This window comes from Malurus melanocephalus, unplaced genomic scaffold (assembly GCF_030028575.1).
Source record: "Malurus melanocephalus ecotype Western Australia unplaced genomic scaffold, MMel_1.1 scaffold_1, whole genome shotgun sequence".
NCBI lineage: Eukaryota > Metazoa > Chordata > Aves > Passeriformes > Maluridae > Malurus > Malurus melanocephalus.
The window spans coordinates 8,130,670-8,149,521 of NW_026623233.1; the positions used below are offsets into that span (position 1 = coordinate 8,130,670).

An 18,852-nucleotide genomic window follows, 5' to 3' on the forward strand; every position below is an offset into this window, starting at 1 on the left:
GATGGTGACTAAGCTACTTCCCTGGAYAGCCTGATCCAGTGCCTGTCAAATGTTTTTGTGAAGAATTTMATTTTCTTTCATCCTATCTACCTAATTTTCTAATGAGGCTTGGCTGCTGGAGGAAGATGTGTAGTTTAATCATCATCCTACTTGACTGTCAGAATGGGTCCTTAGGTCATGAGGCCAGTGTGTCCCAAAAGCCCCAAACAAGTAGTTATTATCCTGCCAGGTAGGAGGGGAGCCCTCATGGCTGACAAACTGCCACAGGCATCCCCTGGTCACATTAGGTGCCTCCACTGGGAAACTCAGCGAGGAACACGTTGCAATGTTGTCCCTGCAGATGTTGTTACCCCTTAACTGRCCAGAACCTTTGCTTTGTGCTGCCAGTGACGAGCAGCACAAGAAAATTTGGAATTTTGCATTTTATGGATGCTGTGTCTCACCTCAGTTCCTCATTCTGACCCCTGAGTGTGAACTGCAGTGGCAGTGTGTGTCATGGTGGAGTTYCACCAGTAGGCTGTTCCTGTCTTTCCTTCCCTGTGAATTTCTGGGTTCCTAAATAAGCTTGGACAGCCTTTGATCCTGGACATGTAGCACTGCTGCAATAYGCAGTAGGCCATCTGCTTGATATATAATGAATAAGGGAAACAAGTGAATTTTGCATGAAACTCATCTGTTTTAATTATTATTTTGATATTTTCTTGGTTGTCACATTTCAAGATTGTCACATTTGTCAAATGATGATATCATGTCAAAAGGTGAACACCTTCCAGCTAGGACTGTAACAATTCTCCTCTGTTAATACAGTGTTTACAAACAAATATTTTGTAGTAAGCTATTTAATATTTACTTCAATATGACTTAAAGTTTGTCTCTTTGAATTTGCTTTCAGAGTAATACGTGATTCATCATATTTTAAAGCACTTCTTCAGGATGATGTGCATAATGATATATATTTGGGTTGTGGCAGATGTGTGGCCATACAGGACATAGTTAAACAAAATGGAGAGGAAAATCTTGACTGCCAAGTAAAGCAGCATTATCAATTTCCTCTCTCCTGCACTGAAAGAGACAGGGGGAACAGACAGTGTAGAGTTTCCTGATATGCTTTAAGAAAGCCTGGGATTCATTTCCCCTCCCTTCCTTCCTATTAGCTGTTTGTTAACTCCCAGGAAGACCCAGGTTTTTCTCATAAGACCTCTCTGCTCAGATTTTCTGGAAACGGACTCTGCCTTTGAAGGGCTCTGTCCTTTGTTCAAATACAGGGGGAAGAAGAAGAGTTGTACTGATGATGAGAGTCTAACTTTGGGAAAACGAGCTGAAGAGGAGTTTCCAGCTGACAGCATTGTTTTCACAATCTCCTGGCATGAGCACAGCTCTCGTCCCTGAGGGATACCAGGTGCTCGAGACAAAGTAGGAAACACAAGTGGCAGTGCGAGATTTCTGTCCTCGGAGTGCCGAGCTACGAACTAACAAGCAAGACTGTAAAGACCTGCAGTTTGCCCTTCTTCAGGAGAGACCTACCAAGTTTCTTTGCAGCAGCTGAACATCCSTCACTTTACGGAGAAGGATGTGAAGAAGGATTGTGCCAGCTACTTGGGATGAGCAGTGGTGTTGGATCTCCATGTGTGGCTGGAGTGCATTGACAAACTGGATGTTTTGTGGCGGTTTTTCTTCATCCTAAGCAGCAAAGGGCTGTTAGTTTGGATATAGCTATTTTGGATAAAAYACTGAAGAAGAGACAGTTTCACACTGTTTTTTATTTTCTTGAAATTTCACTTGCTAGTCAGACCTGCTGGTGTGAGAAGCTGTGACTGCTTTATTCATACTGATCACACTCAAAGTAGACTGAAACTGTGCCAAGATGTCCTGTCTGCTGGGTGCAGCATGCTAGGAACTGAGAGGGTGTTGCAGCTTCATGCAGAAATTATCTTGGTGTTTTCAGTTTTTCTCTTTCCTTTCTAATGAAACTAAGTATTGGTTCCTGAAGAAAAGCACATGCAATACAAATATTGTATTGTATACACTGCACCTTCTTCCAGCACTTTAAAACTGTGGCCTTTTTTATCATTTTTGGTATCATCTGAATTTGACAAAGAAGTTTCACACTTCATTGACATTTAAAAAGAAAATTAGAGTATCTTTCAGTGTGCTAGAAGGMGATTTTTCATTTCTTCTGCTGAGTTGTTTGGTGAAGATACACCCATGTCTCAACGCCGCCTTTTAAGGGAAGGACATGAAAGTCATTTTAGGATCTTACAAAGATTCTTCCAAATCCTTCATGGCAGACGGCACTCAAGAAATAACCCACATCAAATATGCTCTGGTGAGGTGRATTATACACGATCCTATAGTGTGATGTGTGTGTACATAGAATGTTTCACTGAAATTGGAGCAGCATGTGAGTTGAATATGAGCAGTAAGCAGCCTAGGATTCATGTTACTGATTTTTTTCAACAGATGATTCTTGCAGGAACAAGTGGGGTTTTTTTTCTGAGCATGTACTCATGTAGGGATCCAGCAACTGTTACAGTTAAAAATATTAATCTTTGTCAATATTAGGTCTTACTCATGATAGTAATTACTCTCTGTCATCAGTACCTACTGGAGAAAAACTCTATACCTTGTTTTTTCTTGCAGTTCCAGGTGAATGACAKTATCTAATACAGATTTAAATGCTTTACATCGGCCCTCCTTTTAGATTCTAGAGCAACATCACTGAGTATTCCTCTCCTCAAAAGCATACCTATTTACGCAAAAGGAAATATTTTTAACTGTGCTCAAGAAAATCAAGAAGCCTCTAATCACATTTTTAATGAACTAAATTTAGGACTTGCCACCAYTTCGTCTCAAAGTCTTTTATACAGTACATATTAATATGAGTGATAATTATATAATCTTTGTGTTTAGTAAAGCTACATTTTGGGCTTTTTCTTTCTCTAAAATGTTAACCCTGAGTGGCTAAGATAAGCTGAAGTAGATTTTTCAATAATTAATTACAACTTTCTTGGATTTTTTATGCATGTGACCTATTATGGTCTTAAAAAAGAAAGAGGATTTTTTTTTTGTTTCTTTTAAAACTAATTTGGAAATTGGCATCAACATAAACTAAGCTACCTTAGTTAATTTTCAAGGTTTTTCAGTATTTTTTTCTTTGATGCTGGCATTTTCTCTTAGGGGGAAAAAAACCAAACTAAGAGAAAAATGCCTCTCTGATGATTTKATTTTCTTAATCCTTCATCTGTGCTGTGATCACTGACTATTTTGTCATCTATGCGTTTGGAATTAAAATTATATGSTCTTCTTTTATAAATCTGTTTTGTAACTGCTGAAATATAAAGATTTCACCTTTCCTGACTTACCAGTTGTGCGAATTTGTGAGGCCAAGATCTGGTACTTCCAGGAGTGCTTACTAGTAAATTATGAAAAYCTAGCAATTAATTCTATTCAGCTCAGACTAGAAAAAGTTTTTATGTAAATTTCTGTTAATCACAGTAAAGAAAAATCAGGAMAAAAGTTAGTAATATTTTAGCCATATGGGATGCTGTCTTGTAAAGCAAAGCAAAACAAGGTCTCCTCAAATTTCAGTCTTACTTTCATGTAGGATTCAGCTATCACTTGGCAGCACTCTGCAATCAAGTTCATAGTGTAGCCATGAAAGACACTATTTTCACCAAATATTTTATGATATTAATGTTTTTATGAGTTTCAAGCACCTGTTGGGCATTCATTAATGGATTGGAGCTAATCTAAAGTATAGTCAAGGCACTGACGACATAGGAGAAAAACAGAGATTTAATCCATTGAGCACATTCTAGCATAGATACTATTCCTAATTTTTGCATAATTTCCTTTCGACCAAGATCCTTAATATAAATCCTTTAATGCTATGCAATCATTTTTACTTACATCCTCCTTTCACTATTCATGAAGGTAGAGGTGTGTATGTAGTCAGAAAATAGTATCTTTCTGTAGGAAGCTGTCTGTTCTGTCTCCCACCCATCCTTATTATTATTCCAACTCTTTTTGATCRTGTGGCAGCCTTTTCTGTTTGAAGTCCTCAAGTATGCAAAAATTCTGTTTCCTTTCCTTCCTGTTACCCATTTTATGTTGACAGTAGGAAAGCAATTACAGGCTTTTAATGTTAACCTTATATATCCAGTAAGAATTACTCCATTGTTTTTGTCAAAGTTSGTTTATGGCCTTTTGGACTGATACGAGTTTTCCCGCCTTCCTGGCACAAACCTCAGCTTTCAGTGGCACTTGCAGACCAAATGTTACACAGAAGGTGCATCYGAGTTTTAGACTGTGGAAAGAGAGAGGTAGTGCAGCCTGAGAACATTTCTGTCCTGTTGTTACCCTGGGTGAAATCGCAATTTTGGAAGAATGTATTTCCAAAGTAAATGTGATTCTGTGAATCCTGTRATCTGTGTACCTCTCTCCTACCTGTGACAAAGTTGAGCCACKCTGTCCTGTTGTCCCAAGTCTCACAAAGCTTTGTTCTCTGTTCAGTAGCGTCTCTGGAAATTGCTGAGAGCATGTTTGCTTTGCTRTCACTTCATCCTTTCCCTGCATGTTAAAATATTTAATATAGAATATAGAAACTTTTAACTGAACAATAAATATCCTAGTTCATATATTGATTTTGTATTACCTTATTTACCTTAATAAGGAAGCTGGGCTGGCTTCCAGAGTCATCATACTCCATCAAATCCATCTCTGTTTTATTTTCATTTTAACAAAGCAGACTTTATTTRCTTACAGCTTGTTGACAGCTGGATCTCTCCTCCTTGGCCTAATCCTCACTGTGTGTTCTCTGCAGGTGTCTTTCACTCAGGGCAGGCTGTGTTGCCTTTATCTGCTCACCCTGTCTGAGCCCTGGCTCAGGTGACACTTGCTCCTTGGAATGCAGATGTTTGGGACCAGGTGCCATGTGGCCCCTCCTGTCTGGACAGACAGGGCCCAGGCTGGTACAGTGGGTGCTGTGAAACGGCATCACAAGTTCTGAGTTCATCACTGTGTATTGTCTGTGTGCTTCTTCACCTCTGACTGCAGGCAGCGGGGACAGCAGTTGTGGGTTTGTGGAGGATTTCAGCCCTGGGAAGCTGTGGCTCTGAGCAGTCTTCTCTGGGGACACCTCTCTTGGTCTCCCATCAGCAGGGGACCTTTTCCAAGGTTCTGGCATGCTGTGGCCCTTTGTGACAGGTGTCCCAGCATAGTGCTCACAGCCAGTGCTTTGAGACTCTCCCTCTTCTGGCTTTCCCTAAGCAAATGGGAACAGTGGGGCAGCTGGAACCGAGAGCTGTAGAGCGAGTCTGGTGAGTGGAAACRCCAGAGACATCTGCCTTCAGTCTGTGCTGTACCTGGGATGGATGGGGATTGTCTTTGGGAGCATCCTATAGTCTGCACCTTTTACTCTGGATTCAGGTTGGTTTTCTGACAAGGATGACCAAAGCTCTAGAGCAGTTTGCTCTCGTATGTAGTTCTAGGCATGGGATGAATGGAGGCTGGGGAGACTGTCTGTGTCACAGGRTCCTTCCAGTCCAAAGAAACTCGGCAAAAAGGTACCATGAGCAGCATTGTAATGTGGGTGTCTCATACGAATGGATTTTTGTAGTGAGTCAGACAGAGCTTGGTTAATCCATAACCTGAATAATCCACCAAAAAGAGTGAGGAAGAGTCTAGAGGAAGAGCMCTTCAGGTATGTCAGGAAAGGGCATGCAGATGTGGTACCTCTTTTTCTGAAGCTGTRTGAGTATTTCTGTTGGACATTGGGCATTCTTGTATGGAGAGAGGGAGTTAGCTTACAGGCAGGAYGGCAAAATGTGTGGATGCAGGAAATGTCAGACTGAACACACAAAAATAGCAGAAGTATTTGGCTTCAGTGTAGCCAAAGCCTGCCTGGAGCCTGTACAAACACTGACATTTCTGGTCAGTGTTAAAGTCTGCCAGGACAGCTTTATTACTGTTAGTCCCCAGGGGTGAGTAAGGCTGTGTTTACTGTTTACTGCATCCACACCTTTGTTTGCTGCTGGATAAAGGTGTTGAAAAGGAATTCATTTGAGATTTTGGGTTTCTGTACTTGAGACCCATCCTGCTTGAAACGCTCTTGCACTTTTTCAGTCAGAAAGATGGAGAAGAGAGTTAGGTGTGAATCTGTAGCAGAGGTGATAAACTGCACCTGTTTGGGCAGAGTGAGCAATTCAGTAGGACTAGTTCCAGATAGCATTGTGAATATCTGCATGAAAAACAGTTTTGCTTTGCCTTGTTAAAGCCTAACATGAATGAAAATATGCTTAGGGCTTATGTTTATATATACTGTATCAGACACTGGGTATATCAGCAGTCTGTAAATATTCAGGGTGGGGTCATGAGGGGAGAACACTGTAATTAAAGAGATAATTACAAGAACAATGGCATTAGTGGAGGAAAATATATTTGTAAAGTAATCTTGTGCCACCTGTTGTATTTATGGAACAAAGTTCAGGTAATACTAAAGCTCTTACCTTTTCAGGGCAGTTTGTTCTGAGCAGGGGAAGGGGAAAGTGCACCTTTTTCTTCTCTGATGATGAATCAGAGAGGAATTTCAGTAGCAGAAATGAAAAGTTATTATTTTTTCTCAGAATGGTGTTCATGGCTGGACTTTGTAGCACAGGGTAAGTTGGCTTAACTTATAATAAATCATAGATCTTGTAAATGTAAACAGACCTATGTAGTCTGCTAAGTAGGGGTATGTAAGGTGTGTGGCTTGGGACTCTGCTCTTGGAAGAATTTTAAACATGTTTTGTGTGCCAAACCCTCCATGTGTTTCAAGAGTTTTAATATAAATTTTGCTAGTTCATTGATTCTTAAAAATATGCACTATTCATACAATGCACATCATTGGAGAGTCTGAGTTGTAAATGGCAGCATTTGGGTTTTATTTTAAAACCTTTTTCCAAAGGAAGTAAAACATTAGGTATTTTAGGACCTAAATTTGCATGTAAGAGCCTTTCTTTCTTAGATAGTATTCTCCAGACTTGTTATTATTTAATTTCTGTGGTGTACTTGATTTATTTGGCTCAGATGAGATACTTGGTGAAAAGTGAGCACACCAGCAAAACCAATCACAGCTGTCGGTCTTCTGAAGACAGAAAAGGTTCCAAGCAGTATGTCAATCAAAAGTGAATTGTTTCTTCCCTGAAGTAATTTTCAGAGCATCATCATRCAATTTAATAGGGATGTGTATGTTTTCTGATAAAGAGGTTGTTCAGATACCGTTTCAGCAACACAGTCAAGTGTTTTTCTTCCTTCACTTATGTGTCTGTATTGATCTCTCCTGTAAATCTGAGGCATCTTTTTTAAAAAAACTTTTTTCTGCCTTTTTTAAAATTTAAAACATTTATTCTTCGTGTTACACAGTAAAAGTGAAGAAATGCGTGATTTGAGAAGTGTATTTTACAATCTCATTAAGATGCATGCTCTGATAGAAAGCAGAAATAACTAAAAAGGATGACATCATCAGCAAATTTGTGAGATCGGTCCCACTCCAGATTCCTGAAATTGCTTGTTATTTCCTATTTTTTGTGTTAGAAAAGTGATTTGAATTAAATTAGAACATTCTGAATTACACTGTTGTAAAAGATTCTATTTTCAAGTTTTTGGTGCCTTAATTTGGAGGAAAGAATGTTACTTTTCCAGCTGTGTGCATAATAAGGAAGGAATTGTTCTGGGATACTGATATACAGACCACCACTTTTATTCTCCTGGATGGCAATTCTTCCAAGAAAACAAAGATTTTTAAGAGTCCTCTAATGAACAGGAGACATGCACAGAGAATTAGGGGCAATACGAGACTGAGCCTCYAGGCTCCTCTTCTGGGGATCCACACTGACTAAACTCCATGAGCTTGTTCCCTTGCCTCTTGGGCCTCCCCAGCCTCTTTTTCCCTGTTTGTTAAGAATCAAGCTGTCTCTGAGTTTCTTACAGGGAACAGACCTTTTGTAAGAGTTATAGTTGTTGTGTGATGTTAAGGGTTGTATGGAGGAAAAATGTGAAAAATAGYTCTGGTACTTCATACATGTGAGATGAATCCTCAGAAAACAAAATCTGACCRTGCCACTGACTCTTGAAATGGGGAAAAAATGTCTTCCTGATCATTAATGCTATTTGAAAAGCCCATTTAATTAAAGGCAGTAGCTATATATGACACTAATACCATAACAGGCAGTGAGCTGTTATCCTGCTTTCATAGCCACTGAAGAAGATATTAAAAAAAAATAATGCAGTAGTGGAAAAAAATAACTTAGAGTTGCTGTGATCAATAATCTGACAGACTTTGCTTCAATAATTTAGAGTAAAAATGACTTACTATTCTTATAACATACTTTTGCTTTTCCACATGGAGCATTGTCAACAAGTAGATATTTACTCTTTGGGCAGAACCAGTCCTGGAGCCAGGATGTAGCTTTATTTACTCCCTTTATCTTCATTGTTCTTCCAAGAAGTTGCCAATCTCATGTGCTGTTGCAATCTGTTTAGTTCTGCTGAAATCATGCTTCATAGGATGATTTGCACTACTTCCTCTTACTGTGTGCTTACAGTGTTTAACGAAATCCCACATGATCTTCAAATTAACCTCAGAGATTAAACCTACCTGAAAAGGTCGAACACACACAGCCTCGTGCTGAAGCAACCTAAGTCAAAAGGATCAAAGTTTACTGTAAGATTTCCAGCACTTCCTGTCTGAAGCTAGCTCTTGTATTTACTTATTTATTTTAGCTTATTTCAGAGCCACTACATCTTCTTCCAAAGCAGGAAGCAGAGATCAGTACAACTTCTATGTATTTCATTTCTTGCTCAGTGATCTAAAAAACACCCCAAAAAAAGAGTCTTAGTCAGGAGTTAGTCCTACAGCATATACAGTTTCTGTTTCTTGCACTTGGACTTGACTAGAGCATGAAACYTTCTGCAGTCTTGTTGATTGGTGGTTTTTCCTGAAAATCATGGCCAAGGGCTGCTGACAGCTCTAGTTTTCACATATACTTATTATTTATTGCTATCTTTCARCAGTCTTTGGTGTCATTGACTGTGAGTTTGTCAACTTGCACACAAATCAGGGTGAGGGACCAGGCTGTTGAGTAAGTTCATTCTTTCCTTYTGGAGTGAGGCCAAAGCACTAACTGAAGAACCTGGGAATCTTCTGTAGGGGCTGCTTCTTCTCCTTTCTTACCTCTCAGGTGAAAAAAATGTGAGATTTTTCCATGTGCACTGTCAGCACCATGCAGCGAGTCTCAGCTTCATCTAATTATTTTAATCAGTCTTACACTTATTTATAAATTCAAAGGTTCTAGTCAACTCGGGAACTTTTTTAAATGGAGGTTGCAAAAAGTGAGTCCAGGGACCAAGTTAGAAAAAGACCCTGAAGGGCTCAGTGGGAATGACTTGCAGTCTTCTAATARAGTTTTGTTCACTTTACAAACCATAGCAGTTGGTGGGGAAGTTGAGAGGGAGTCATTCTGTAAGTTCAGAAGTGAGTGGTTAGTCAAGAGTACGCCTCTAAAAATTGTGTCCTKTACAATTCTCATGACAATTTATCTTTTGAGTTCTCCTGGATTATAACAGCTCTTGTGATTTGTGAATACAGTAATCTAAATCTGGACAGGGCTATATTCTGAGAGCCATTAGGAGTTTCAGATGGACAGGCTTAACCTAGTTGTGTGTTAGTGATGTTAGTGATGAGGAGTTCCCTGAATGATTGATTCCCTCCTTTGATTTATTTCTCTGAAAAATCACTTTACAAGTCTCTACAGTATGTGACATATAGTTTATATGATTCTGTGTCAGAGAGGTAATTGAAGAACTCATTTGTCTGTGGCCTTTGGTTTTTGGGGAGAAGCTACCTGCTTTTCAGGCTTTTACTTGAAGGAAAGATGCAATATATATTGCCTTCRTTTTCTTCTTCTGGGTGAAAGATTTTTTACCTTTTATGTAACACAAGGAATTTGTTTCACACAGTGAGTCTGTGGAGCAGAATACTCKCTAATTCCTAAGACACCATGATTGAAAAGAAACATTTGCTCTGCTTTAGCCAAACACTTATATAATTCTTGCCATCTCTGATGGATTTCAGAGGTGTATATGAGAAGGTGGATGGGGATCAATATATCTGTTTTTAAAYTGAGGTAGTATGGATAATGAAGAATTCAAGTCATTGCCTCTATCCTTTTACATTAGAGAAACTTTATCTTTCTAATACTGTTTGTTACAGCTGCACTTTTGAAACAGAAACTCAAAACATGTCATTCTGGAGAGCACATAGCTCTCCTTCAATTCTCCTTTTCAGTCTCCAGCTTCTACCATCTGAATCTCTGGAACTCCAGTGGTGTCTTMAGACACTTTGACCTGACTGTGCATGTGGGGCAGAGGTAATGATTYGTGCCATCTACCATGATGGCTATCAAAAGCTGTTTAAGGACTTCAGGGGCAAGTTCAGGTGGTGTCTACTACTTTTAGTGCAAACTTTTCCCCTTTTGGTTGATAGCATTTGACCTTGGTTCCTTCTCTGATTTTTTTTTCTGACTTCCAGCTATTGAAAATTATGTTCTTTGTCTGCAAGGTAAGTTGTAATGATAATTTTTGCAGATGTTGTAATTTGCCTTTGGAGAGTTACTTTAGGGCTCAATTCCTTTGCAAAAAAAAAAAGAAAATTCTAAGCTTTTGAGGTATTCTGAGATGGCAAGCATGCTCCAAAGAGTAGCATGTGCCTTTAGTTCAGCACAAAACTAACTCTGCTGCCATATTCACTGGAAGCATTAAAGGAGGTTTGCTAGTATTGACCTTTAATATTAAGCTTCAAAACTTAAATATTGTCTTAGTGGTTCTCAGCAAAGCCTGGTTCTTTGCTTTTGCCAGAAGAAAGACTTGGGGATTTGTTCCAGCCCTTGAAATTTCTTTCTATATTCAGTTATCTAAATACAGATCAGACTGTATGCAGAGAACTTGAGTTTTGTTGGAGAAATTTGCAGTGAACCCTCGGGTTTTGAGATGTCAAGAGGTTGTTTTGGGATCAGATAACAGCTTTCTCCCTGAAGGTGCCTAAACCACCATTTGGCAGTGAATCCTGTTTAATTCCTAAACAGCTGGAATTTGTCTAGGGGTTTGAGGATAAAGATCTTACAGTCACAAGAGTTACGGATCCTCCACCCAGTATTTTCCACTCTGGCATGCTTCCAGCRTGAAAAGGAGAAAAGGTATTCCCAAGCCCTTCTTATCAGATGGGGTTTCAGCCATTTGCCCAGTTTCAGGTCACCTCAGTTTATTCCCTTCAGCGTTACAAAGTAACCTAGCATATTTTTTGGGAACAAGGACTCATAAACAGAGTAATAACAACTGTTTTCCACATTACTKTGCTTCCTTCTCTCGGTTACAAAACCCTATTATTATTATTGTTTACATTTAAACAATGAGAATGCTCTATCCCCTCTCCCTGTCCCAGCACCAGACAACCTCGAACCCTTGAGGTCCACAGGGTTTTTATRGATGCTCTATAGCACAGTCACGGTAGCGTGCTGCTGCCCTGAAGTCTCTTCTCCAAACAATGGGCTTGTTCACTCTTGAATAGTTTAAATTTTTTGAAACAATTTCCTCTATGTGAGCATGTTTATTTTAGAAAGGAAAAAGCAGAGGTTGCTCCTGTAACCTGCAAATGGCATCAGTGYTTCAGGGAGAGAAGACATGCTTTAGAGCACAGTGCCAACAGTGAAGCAAGTAAGGGGAGGCAATATTATAAAAMAATAATATAAAACCAGAGAAAATGTGACAAAGTTGGCTCTGGGTTGCAGTTTGCCAAATTGTGGAGCACACCAGGAATACCCTACTAGCTGCCAATCTCTACTCTTGGATGGGAGACAGTAACTTCAGTGGAACTGCTGCCTGAGATGGGAACAGGCTTTCATTAGGTCTGAGTCTGTTTCTCAGCATTTAGGCTTCAGGAGAAGCTTTGGTTGCTGGTTTATAGCACAGCAGTTGATCGAAAGACCTCCTTGCAGGAGAAATATTTGCACAAGCTCTTTATCAGCCAACTGCTGGTGGCTGCACCTGTGAACCTTTAAATGCCTGGGAATTCACCCCAGCAGGGCTGGCTGAAGCTAARTACCAGGCAGGAGGTGCAAGGTATATGTTTCTGGGCTCTATCTCATGATAGAGCTGCAAGTCTTTTCCTTCCACTCAGGTACATTGAAAGCTTCTTTCTGGGTTTTTTTTTCCTGAAGAAGAAAATATGAAATAAGCTCAATGAAGTCATGGCTTTTTGTTGTTGGTTTGTGGAGACTAATATGTGCTGTTACCTGGAGCTGAGCTGCTGTTTCCTTCTCTAGTTAATAAAGTAGGGTGATTAAAAATAAGATKTGCATTGTTTTTGTTCTGCCCGAAGGAATCACATGCAACTAACAGCAGGGACTTGAATATGTGTTAAATGTAAACTGTTTCAAATTTGTTCTAGCACAGGAGAAGAAATTCCATTGAGGAAAAAACCCTGAGAACTGATGGACATTTCTGGAGTCTTGGAATGGGGAAAAAAWGGAATATTTGAGGGCCCCTTATACTTTATGCTCCTAAATGCTCTGGAGAAGTGTGTATGAGATATTCCTTAAAGAAAATTTCAAATTTTTGTCTGAAATTTCCCTCAACAATGTAGTTCAGCAAATAAATCTTGGGAAGTGGGGGTACTTTCAATATTTCTAATATTTGCGATTTTTCTGTTTGCCTGAGGAGTATATTTGGTTCTTTGYTGATCCTTTGAATTAGGTGGGTGTGTGCATTTGTTATCCTTGGTATAATGCATTTGGTRTCCTGGAAAGGTGTGTGAGTGCTCAGCATGGGCTGAACTGCTGCAGTGTGGGGATGAAAGCAGCAGCAGGTATAGGGATTGAGTGTGGTGAGAGGGAGGCTTTTGGCAACAGATGTAAAATCTGTCATGTTAAAAAGACACCGTTAAATGCTTCAAATGTGGGCTGTAGGATGAGACCTGATTTGAARAGGCCTTGTTTGCCACCACAGTGCAGGGCAGGCACAAAGAGTGCCCTCACCTTTGATCCACTTGCCTTGTGCTTTTTCACTTAGTGCAAATACAGCGCTAAGAGCTCAGTTCAAATTATGTTGAACTAATCAGGTATGCACTTGGTAAGGCAGGAGCTGGTGGAAAATAAATGTATTTTTTGAGGCAACAACAGGAAGAGAAAGAATGGCTGGGAGTTGTGTCTGTGTTGTCCCTTACTCTTGTGAGAATGATGGGCGTTAGTTCAGCTGCTGCATGTGTCAGAACAGGTGGAGTTTGCTCTTTGGCCTTCATTTCATCTTTCTTTAAATCTTCGTTCTCCTTATAGAAAGACGAAGAAATACAAAACTGTTTCAAAAGACTCTTGAGGTTGAGGCATTTTCCCAGAACTGCAAGTGGTTTGGACTGCACAGGAGTTGCTTTCTGTTAATTGCGGTGTCCTAATTGGTGTAGGTTGGGAGGTTGAATGTGGTGGGTTGCCAAGTTTATATGGTTCTTTCCTGTAAGTTTGCATAATTACACCTCTTACATGGCTGGTRCGCCTCTGTTTGTTCTTGCTCATCTTAGGCTGGTGTGGAGGTTTGGGAGGTGTGCTGAAAAATCCAGCCTGATGAGAGGCTGGTGCTCCTAAGCCACCCCTGGCAGGGGCGGGTGTTGCTGCTTCACGCCACAAGGCAGCCTGAGCTGTCTCACCTGGGCCAAAAGTAAACACACTAACAGGGCAGSTAGCAGGCTGTAAGGTGGAAAATGAAGGTAATGCTGCTGTTAAAAAGCTTCTCCTCCACACTGCTGTTCTGAATGGGACAGGAAAGCATCCCAGGAAACTGGAAAAGAAGGAAAATGTCTGTTGCTTTAGGTTGATTAAAATCGCAGGGACCGGCTGCTCTTTCAATCAGGTAAGGGCATAGCCTTCCTGTTTGGATCCCGGAGACTGGAAACAGGACATGGTTACAGCTGCTGGGCTGCAGTTGTTTATGGATGTTACAGCTCTTTGCAGGGTTACATTGTTTTAATTCATTTTATAGAAGTGTCTCATTAAAGGGATCACTGCAGTTTTAAATGGTGTRTTGATATTTTCTTTAAAATCCTGCATCTAAAAAATAAAAAGGCCAGGTGTGATTTTATATCATGTCTTTCCACAGAAAGCACCCCATGTGAGCTTTATCTCATTTCCGCTGACTAAATGTAACCAAGGATATCATTCTGCTAAGCACAGGGGATAAGGTATTTTGTTCTCTCATTGCAGTGAGACATTCTTTCTTTAAAATAAGAGAATTTCTGYCAAGAACCTGAAGCACTTATCCTGATTAGCTCTCTAGAAGAAGCCAATCTGTTTTCTGCTTCTTTTTTATTTTGACCAGTGGAAAATTATCTTGCCTTTTGCTGGTATTAAGTATCTTCTTGTCTTGAGGATACTGTGGAGCTTGTTGAAGCCCAGGAGGGTGAAGGAATTGGCAATGGGAGAAACTGAGATACTATTTTGGAAACATTTAAGTGGAGGGAATGGTGACCTTTGAGGATTGCTCWATGTGGTTTTACTTGCATTTTTTTCGCACTTTTCCTGTGTGTGGGGACTTAGTGGGTTGCACAGCCACAGACAGCTTGTTGCAGTGTGCACGCCTAGGCCACCAAAATTCCAAATCATGAGTCAAAATCAAAACTGCCTTGATGAGTAAGAAGACAGTGGCATTTTTAAACCCATCAGTTATGTATGTTTTACCATTTTCAAGTGTAATCTCACAATAATGTGGGTTATATTTATACAGTGTGAGAAGGACTTCAGGTTGATGGCCAATTCTGAAGAATTTTACTTATATTTGCCAATCTAAGATGACAGGTAATGATATGATCTCATAATCAGATTTTTAAAATTCCATTTGAAGCTATGAGTAATCCTTCAGTACTGAAATATCGTAGCTAATTTGTCCAAACCTACCCCAACCGATTATTCTGGAGATGTGATGGAATGARTATTTTTTCATCTCTTAATTTTGCCTCAGATCAAAACCAGGTTTCTCTTCCCTTCTCTCTGTCCTGTTTGCTCCTCAGGGATTTTTGGGAATGATGATTTCTGCAAATTTTTCTTTCCTTCCTTTGTAATGARTAGTTTTATAGCCTTTATCTGTGTTCATTAGTATTACAGGAGGATCTGGTATTTTTGTTGGAACTGGTTCTCCCACAACTGTTGACCTGAAAGTTTTTCTGCTTCCCGAATATCTTGTTTATCTGGAAAAAAAAAAGTTTCTGTGTATTTTAAGAGTCGTAAAAAGGGTTTCCTATTGCTGAACAAGTTTTATTTTATATTCTGGCTATAAGTATTGTTGTGATTGTGGCAGAACACTTTGCTGGTTCTAATGGTCTCTGTTGGTTTTCCTTGCTTACTGAAGTAATGTTCTTACTAATATAGATGTTTCAGAATACATACCTGTTTTTCCTTTCCTGATTTTAATTCCTGTGCTGCTTTCATCATGTGTTTCTGTTCTTATTACTCACTGTTGAGTTCTCCTTTCTGCTGCCACTAAAGTCTACATCCATTTCTTTTCCTCCTTCACTTTCTCCTTTTATCCCACTGCTGGTATAAAAATGGATCTCATCCTCTTGATTTTTCCAGATTTCAGTCCTACCTTCCATCCAACCTCAGCAGTGATTTGGTTTCCACCTTTGATTACAGKTTTCAGTTGGCATCAGACTGCAACCTCCCACCTCTGAGTTTTGAACCCCACTCAAGGCAGAAACTTTGAGGCCCAAGCCAGAAGTGCTTTTTTCCTCACACCAGTGCAGTCTCTGAATAGCAGTGTCTCTGTGTAGGTGCTGCTGTTCTGAGTATTGCTGCTGTCTGGGAAGTTAAAAAGGTCACATCCATTTCTTCATTGGCTTTGCRGCTGTGGACAGAGGGAACTGTCACCAAATACTACAGGATAAAATGTCTTGCTACTCTAACTCTCCTGTATGATTAAATTAACCCTGCAAAAAAAGTCCAGTTTTTGTGTCTCACTGAAACAAGAAACCTTGGTAAACCCTGAAGCACAGCCAAGGAAAGGAAAGGCCTATGATTAAAGCTTTGGGGGGCAGCTTGTTTRGAAAGGACATGTAAATAAAAAAGTATAAACTGATTGAAATTCAGTTCACAGAACATCAGGAAGATGTCATTTTAAAATTAGAARTTGAAACAGATGAGTGATAACTGCATTCAGTGGCCAGGCTTCTGTCATGGCTTTGGGGAAAACCCCTAAGAGCAGTCTTGAGGCCAGAGAAATACCATCCTCAATAGGGTGGTACTGTGCCTTAAAAATTACTGACAAGCTCTTTTGCTTTTTGTTTTACTTTTTGGATACCTCATGTAAGGGATGTATAATCTTCACAMCTGTGAACTTTATTACTGTCTTACAGCACACTGTACTTCCAAGATGTGATTTCTCAGGAGCTTGCCTTATGTTTTGAAAGATGCCGCAGGGTTCAGCCTTTTGATTGATCGGAATGCTTTCTTTTAAGTGCTCCAGTAACTATTTGTATTTACCAGCATGCTTGTTTTCAATGGAAAGAATATATTTCTTCATGGGTGGAAGTTTAATTGATTCTGACCATGATTTTTGATTGGTTATACTTGCTTAAATTTAAATTTGGATATCATGCAGGGACCATTTTTGATGACTTAGCATCCAAGTTGAAAGTTGCCAAAACAGTTTCAAAATGGGTTAATTTTGTTGCTCTGTGAAGATTTACCAAGCTGCTTAGTATAATGGATTTATACAAACGTGTGTGTTTGTGTGTGTGTGTATAATGGCTGTATAAACTAAATTTAATACTTGGAAGTTTTGATGTAAACCAGAATTGTAAATTTGGAATGCTTGGTGACTTCAAATAGAATGAAGTGTCATTTGAATTCATTCTTTGAAAAAAAAATCAAACATGAAGGATTAGAAGGAGAAAATTAATARAGCTCTTAAATAGTCTAGTATGCTAAACTATAAACCAACATATCATGCATCACATTGCTCCCTGTCTTCAAAACTCCACAAATTTGCAAATTCTGCAGCTACAGGTGCGAGTTTGATGTCTTTTGCTAGGGGTGGTTTTTTGAGAGAGTATACATTTGCATTACATGATCCTACATACATGATCCTACAAAGATACATCCTTGCATTACATGATCCATTACATACATGATCCTACAAAGATACCTTTTGTCCTGCTGAATGCCACACAGTGCCACAAAATTTATAGGTGTGCTTTTTGCTCAGTGCAGCACCCCTGAAGGAAAAATATGTTTAATAATTATATTTTAATGTTGAACTTGCCAGACTTTCATGTCCTTTACCACGAACATTGCCACCCTCATKCTGCCCACTTGCAAATGCTTTTAAAGCAGGTACAGTATTTTGTATATTTAAGCCACAGTCATAGCTTCCTGCTCTGGGTTTCATAAAGCTAAGACAACACAGTCTTTAACCTCAATTGACTTTGCATCCATCCTTCAACAGCTTCTCCCACAGAGTTTTAATCTGTTCTGCAGGCTGGAGCCTATCACWCACATCCCATGATGAGGTGGGAGGGAGAACTTAACTTGAGTGCAGAGCTTGAGTGGAGTTGAAATTAATTTCTTTGCATTTATGAATACATACGCTTATGCCCACCAAGATTTTCTCAGGAGGGCTCTTGCTTCTTTGGGTTTTAATAGAACTTAAATTTGCCCTAAAGTCCTCTTGCTAATGTGTATGCCCACGCAGTTTTTCTTTCTGGTTGTATTTTAAGCTGGATCATGAAAGCCAGGGTAAGGTTTTGTGCTTCAATGCTTTTGCTCTTTCTTTCTGTTCTTCTCTGAAATGCACAGCAAGAAATTCAGGTATTATAACCATGGAGCAAACATTCCTCCCATGCACAATGTCCAGAATAGAGTGCTAACACAAAAAAAAMCATTTGGTAACTGGCTGGAACCCTCTTTATCCCAGAAGAATGTTTCMCAGGAGCCAGTAGCATCATCAGCCCAGCTTTCTGTCCGGAATGGAACTGCTAGGGAAAAAATCACCTTTTCTTGAATCATCTTTTAGCCAGGCATCTGAGACCGAGTTCCACAGAGACACTGGGCTGCTGTCCCTCCAGCACAGTGGAGGGCAGGTTCCAAGCAAAAGCTGAGCTCTCTGTATGTACCATTTCTTCATGTGTGTTGTTAAGTCTAAAGACMCTGGTCCCCATGAGTGGGAGGTGAAGGTGTGTCTAGTTGGTCAAGAATGAAGGACAGCGGGGTTGAGACATACAGTGCTCTATTCTGATGCTCTTAGACACAGACATTATTACATCTTGATTAATCCAGAAAAAAATAACACATCCCTGGAAGTGTTGAGGGCTAGGTTGGATGGAGCTCTGCACAATATAGTTGRAAAGTGACCCATGGCAGAGGGATTGGAGCTAGATGATCTTTTAGGTCCCTTCTAACCCAGGCCATTYCRYRATTCTAAAATATATGTAACTGTGGGATTTGGAGATTAAGGCTCAGAAGTCGTAATCAAGGTGGGTGCCTGGAGGATGATTGTTCCATGTATCTGTTGTGCTAATGCAAGAAATTTAATTGTTTTTAAACTGGTACTAGGTTTTCACTTAAATGACTGGTTTCACTGTTTTCTCTGCTGCAAAATCTGAAGGTAGAAGCCTGTTAGAATATGGTTGTTCACATTATGTACAACATGAAGGGGCTCAGGAACAGTCAGTATTGATTGATACAAGGATTTATAGTTCCTCTCTGTCGTGACAATGAGAACAAGCACAGCCAACGTGGTTTTTCCTCTTTTCCTTATTAATGGAGGGGTTTTTTGATTTTG

General features: G+C 39.7%; 1 protein-coding gene across 15 annotated transcripts in view; it reads left to right on the plus strand.

Moving 5' to 3' along the window:
• The window catches only part of MCF2L (MCF.2 cell line derived transforming sequence like), a 150,434-nt gene that overhangs the window by 56,097 nt on the left and 75,485 nt on the right, over nt 1–18,852 (plus strand). The window contains exon 1 of one of the 15 annotated variants that reach the window (XM_057390415.1): nt 1,218–2,326. The exons of 11 other annotated variants lie outside the window; for them this stretch is intronic. In XM_057390415.1, coding sequence (XP_057246398.1) covers nt 2,206–2,326 — 121 coding nt within the window. In that variant the 5' untranslated portion in view covers nt 1,218–2,205. Of the gene's footprint in view, nt 1–1,217; nt 2,327–13,724; nt 13,933–18,852 lie in introns of those variants that run through there. 3 more of the 15 variants (XM_057390476.1, XM_057390453.1, XM_057390467.1) reach the window with 3 other exon arrangements.